The 6,000-nt window shown below is 39.4% G+C and overlaps 1 protein-coding gene across 1 annotated transcript in view; it reads right to left on the reverse strand.

The window, feature by feature from the left end:
• The window catches only part of LOC136836666 (muscle M-line assembly protein unc-89-like), a 651,149-nt gene extending 645,718 nt beyond the window's left edge, over nt 1-5,431 (reverse strand). The window contains 1 exon segment of the mRNA XM_067101137.1: nt 4,282-5,431. Coding sequence (XP_066957238.1) covers nt 4,282-5,323 — 1,042 coding nt within the window. The 5' untranslated portion in view covers nt 5,324-5,431.
• Between the last annotated feature and the right edge of the window lie 569 nt (nt 5,432-6,000).

Genomic DNA, 6,000 nt, shown 5'->3' on the forward strand with positions numbered 1-6,000 from the left:
CAAAACCCCATTAACATCGAATTCACAATATCATGGGGATAAACAACATCCAAAGGAATTACATATCATAAATGCTCCTACCATGATATGAACTTAAGCTTATTATGGGTGATAGACAACATATACGCTCACCCACTAAGACTGATGATTAAGTATACAAGTCAACTATCACCTATGTACCAGTCTAAAAAGGCATTACGTCTAATCTTCATGACGATAGATACACTTATATTGTACCTCCATTTAGGTGTAAGGTAAAGTGATGGTATAGTGAATTCTAAATTTATAAGTTACTCATGGCTTAATATTCGGAAGTATACAGGCCTCATATGTATAATTTGTGCGTGCCATTTTGTATACAAAGACAAATCATATATTTATACACACACATATTATATATATAATTTATATATATATCTATATATATATATATATATATATATATATATATATATATATATATATATATATATATATATATATATATATATATATTATGTGACTTATTATTTTCTTTACTTTTCCTCGTACAATATTTCATTTTCCTTAGTTAATGTCCTTTTTCGGCTGATTCAGTATGTTTGTACATTTTGCATGAAAATAATACTGTAAAACAATCTGATCGGTATATTTTAAACACATCGCTTCGGAAAAGAGGACCAGTTATAAATAAAAATGTCACTGACATGGATAATGATAATGTTGATAACATCAGTGTAAACAGACACAATTAATTTGTGAACAAATGATACTGACGTTCCAATTAGAATCTAAACTAGTTCTATCTACACCATGTCAATTATTCAATTTTATCTCTTCGTCCTCAGCAACGAATGCCAAAAAAAAAAAAATTTAGAGAAATGACGTTCCAATAATGCTATGTAAGTTTTTTTTGTGTAAGCATAAGCACATAAAAATAAATGCAGCTGTCATCCCTCTTATTACAAACAAATTTTATTACGTTTAGGTCTGTGAACTTCAAATCATGAAAGAAATAACAAGATAAATTTAGAAACACAGCACACTTTACATCATGAAAGAATTAATACGAGTAATATAAAAACACTGCACAAGATTACTGCAGAAAGACTAATGGCTCAGTGCCATACTCAGAATGTTAATCATATTAGAGACAAAAAAGAAACTTTACATACTGCCAACGAGAGCAAGACTATCAAGTACAATATAGCACTGTCTCTGTGAGAAACGCGGAATCAATGGAAAAAGGTCGAATGCTGAAAGTATTACTGCTACGTAGAACTCTTATTTAGAAAAATTAATTGTAATTTCTTCCACTGTATTCTTCCCGAGCATGTCATATGTGAAAGGGTGACAGTATGGGTGACAATATGCTATATTTTATTAGCAAATGATCATGCAAAAATACACTCGCAAAGGTAAAAATGCGTGAGTGGAAGGGGCTTATCTTTTTGAAGATGAGAATAAATGGACAATCTAATGACCATACATAGCTTGAATTTGACGGAAGCAAAAATAAAAGGGAGGAAGAGACGAACCAGATAGGAAAACGAGCTGACCTGACCCCGAGAGACGATTGTGTTAAAAATGATTGTATATATACATAGGTATACAGGTATGTACGTTTGCATGTATATGTGCATGTATGTGGCACAAATATACCTTTAAAGCGATGGGAAAAGAACAGGTAGAGAAACAGAGTGATGCAGCTAAAAACTACTCGTGGACTTCAAGACTTTCAGCTGAAGCATCAAGGCAAGAGTGTTAGCCAGACAGAGATAATGGCCGCTGTTAAACCAAGCATTTTTTTTCTAGTAACAACGCCAGCCCCACCCCCCACTTTTTTTTTTTTTGGCCAATGACATTACACCGTAATGACAGCAGCAATCAAACGAGCTGCCAGAAGTACCCTGCGACCTAGATATGACATGATTTATATATATTTAATAGTTCTAATCATGACCTTACATTTTCCAACCGTTGTTCAACTAATAGGAAAATCTGTCGGTCTGACAATTTCCCGTTGCAAAATCAACATTCAAAAGTTTGACTGATTGATTTGAAGATATAATAAATTGCGTGATAACATTAAAGTTCACCGACAGAAAAACAAGTTTCAATTTTGAGTTGTAACCGAAATATCTCTCGTTTTGAAATTTATTTTCACAACCAAGTCGTATTTGTAAGTTATCAGTGCTTAACCAACGCCCATTAGCCTTGAGCAACTCCTACACATGCGCATGAATGCGATATAATATAAACTACTATCATATATACATTAGGGCGCATACCTACATCTCATTCGCAGACGACAACAGCAACCAACCCTGAAGTGTTTGGAATTAGTAAATACAATTCCACTCAGTTCTTTACCCTGAGATTATTTTTTATTTTAAATACAAAGGATCTTTCTCTTCATATGCTTCCAGCTAAACAATTAAAAAGGAGACCCAGAAGAGGGGAAAATATACAAGAGAAATAAAAAGAGACAAGAAACCGTTATGCTGAAGATGTAAAGCAGTGACGGGAAAGGGATCAAATTTATTGTCAAAAGGTTGCGAAACTCTTATTATTCTCTTCCTAACAAAAAGATATGGAAAAGAACAAAGAAGGTTCTATGTCAATCGTTCTTTCCGCTGGGCAACCTCTTTAATTCGCACCAGGTAACTTACCGGTAAGTGTGAAGTATTAAAATATATAGATATGGGACTTTGCGTTGATACTTCATCTTTAACTGCTTTTTAAACCATATCATAAAATTTAAGCATTACTTTTTCATGTTTTTGCCTCTGGCCATATGTAGCTTTTATATATATATATATATATATATATATATATATATATATATATATATATATATATATATATATATATATATATATATATATATATATATATATATATATATATATAAAGTTATATGCATGACAGACATGCAAGAACATGGAAATACTAATGTAGATATTTATTCATCAACTCTGTCAACTTTTTAGGTGATTATAAACAAGCAAACATAACGCAGCTAATAGCCAACATTCGCAAGTACTGTCTAGTTTCACTGTTGAGTAACAGACACGGTCTGGTTTTCAGATTTCCCAGAATTCGCGATCTTTTGGCAGCTCTTTCTGGGAAGGAAACCTCCACTGCAAAGACTGAAGTAAAAACACTTGCAAGAGGGACTTAATAGCTGGCTCACTTGCATACATGCTGGTGTCTTTTAACGCTTTTAAGAAAAGATAATACAAAAACACTTCGCACTGAATACACTCTGAATGTGCGTCTCCAAAGGAAACCAAATGCAAGTTAAAGAGAGCCTATTATCTTCTAAACTTTTACTAAAATAGAATACGTTAAAATGCTTTGCACTGGACACACTACAAAGAATTTTATGAAAATTAAATGCATGTTAAGGAGTAAAACGGTGGTCATATTCACCCCAGTGTCTTATTAAACTTTTAATGTGATAAGAAAAAGAAAACTATTCACTTCGCTGTCAATCTACAATACGATATGTATTCTCCATTTATCAAGAGCGTGTCAATGGTAAAAGCGAAGCTCTGCAGTAAAAGGAGCAATAAACACGAACATAAAACTAATAAAAGGTTTCACCGGCTATCTTCTATGACGAGAATGAGGATGAAACTCTCAAATAAAAACCACGAGGCCAAAAAGAAGTTCATCTTCAACAGAAAAGACTCAAGATCAAAAAGCAGCAACAGGAAACTTGGCAAACGGGTAAATAAACATGAAGGGTCCGGAGGGAGAAGGGGACGTCATCTGGTTCCTCCGCGGCAAGAGGTATGAAAGGGGATGAGAAAAGCGAGATATCTGAGGCCATGTGGAATGCCGAGAATTTGTGGAATGAGGGGGAGAATGAGTAGTAAGTCGCATATGAGCCTTAAATACTAGGGATATGAGGTAATGTTTTTTCTCATCTTCGGTAGCGCTTATGCGTACTAGACAGCTTCCCAGTAGTTAAGTAGAACTACTTCTTCGACTGCAATCTTCGAAGAGAGTTTGTGGTCGTTGAAACGTCGTGTAATTTTCTGATCAGGTCGTTGTTAATGCACTGACAGAAATGCATTCTTGAAATGATAATGATCTCATTGCGTTTGGTATGTGTCTCTTACCTGGAAAACTTTCTGCTATCATAACATTAAGCCTACTACGCTTATACACTGGCATTAAACCGAATGTTTAAACTGCTACAGCGTAAATGCATTCTTACGTCAAGCTTCCATATAGGCCCACGCCCACCCATTTGCCAGTACATAACGAAAATAAATTTAATTTCTCATTTACCTTTCCCAAGAATTTCTGCATCAGTCACATGGTCTTCAACTTCCGACCCAGAAGTGGCGGTGTAGTAAACAGACCCCGCCACAGAGCCGCCTTCGTCAGCAGAATAGTAGATAGAGCCAGTGGCGGAAGTGTGGTCAGATCCATAGTCAAGCACTTTTCTTTTGGAACCAATGCTTGCCTCGTCGGCCGAGTAATAAACAGACGACAGAGACTCGCGGTCTTCCAAATGCACTTTCCGCTTTTCACCCCTCGTCGACCCTTCTTCAGCTGAATGATAGACGGAAGAGGTAAGCGAGACCTTGTCAGTCAGAGACGCTCTGTCAATCAGAGATGCTTTGTCGACAGATGTCTTCTCCAGTTGCTCTTTGGAAGCTCGTATGGTCTCATCATACCGAGAGGCAATGGCAGCAGCAATCTCCAATTCACCCGCCAGCTGTTCTCGGTTTTCCAGGAAGTTCGTTGCAACAACATTAGCCAGGTCCAAGGATCCAGCCTTGTGCATTGGCTCAATGGCCTCGCCCGTGGGCACACCTAGTGGATAACGTTCTAGGGAGCTGGAACGCAGGTTAAGGGTATCTTTGACGCTCGGTGCCCTTGATGGCGGTCTAGATCCAGGTCTGGAACCTGCTCTCGAAGTGGGCTTAGATTTTTCTGACCCACTGTCTTCGTACCCCGAGTACCAGCAGTCATGTTGGTAGTATCCAGGTCCGGCGGATGCTGGAAGATAGATGGACGACCTCTTGGATCCTGGTTCTGAAGCAGAGTGATACCATGATTCCGGAGCAGATCCTACGCTCTTTTCAGACCACACCGAACTTCCTCCCACGCTCTGCGCATCCTCGGTATCTTTCTTTACAGTAGCAGGTGTCGCCGCCGCACTGCTGCTACCTGTGGTGCCTTTCCTCTTTTCATCCTTGAGACGCCTCTGCTCGATCTTTCTCAAACGTTTCTTGTGTTCCTTGTCCTCCTTCAGGAGTCTCTTCTCCTCCTTGAGCCTCTGCTTTTCTTCGGGCGAGAGCTCGTGGCCCTGCTTGTTGCCCATGATCAGTCGTTACCACAGCACCATCACACGATATCCCCCACTCCACTGCCTCGCGCTCACGGCCCGGCTTCTGTTAAAGTTGCTCCTGGCGCCACTTGGGGAGGAACAAGACTGGCACTCGCAGCCAACAAGCTCAGGTGCCCAACGTGGGCTACCCTACCATACCCCTGGGGGAAGACCTGGAGACAGGGGACAGTGATTAGAGGGAACTCCAAAGAGTAGGAGGGGAATTATGGGGGTACCTTCAGAAGAGGGAGGGGAAAGGATTGGGGGCATGGCACGTCAAACATTTGTGCCACCGTACTGTGCCAAGGGAGATGTTCTCCTCCGACCGAGTGGTGGTGGCAACATTCACAAGTGTTTTCGATAGGCTGGCCGTTGGGGCGAGGCATTTCATTGTCCCTTTTCATCTCATCGCTACGCGCATTTCATCATCGACTTCCACGATGTAAATAAACATGAATGATGCTCTGGCACTGCTGCTTGTCTAACAGAAGTACGCTACGTAGAGAGAGAGAGAGAGAGAGAGAGAGAGAGAGAGAGAGAGAGAGAGAGAGAAGCTGTCGGCCTCTCTTCGGGAAGACTGACTCAGAGGAAATATTTCACAAGAATCCGAAATTCGTTTCTTCTCCGACCAGGAGCGTTGTTTCACACATACCGAGCCACATACACATCAA

The sequence above is a fragment of the Macrobrachium rosenbergii genome, chromosome 56, assembly GCF_040412425.1.
Source record: "Macrobrachium rosenbergii isolate ZJJX-2024 chromosome 56, ASM4041242v1, whole genome shotgun sequence".
Taxonomy (NCBI): Eukaryota; Metazoa; Arthropoda; class Malacostraca; order Decapoda; family Palaemonidae; genus Macrobrachium; species Macrobrachium rosenbergii.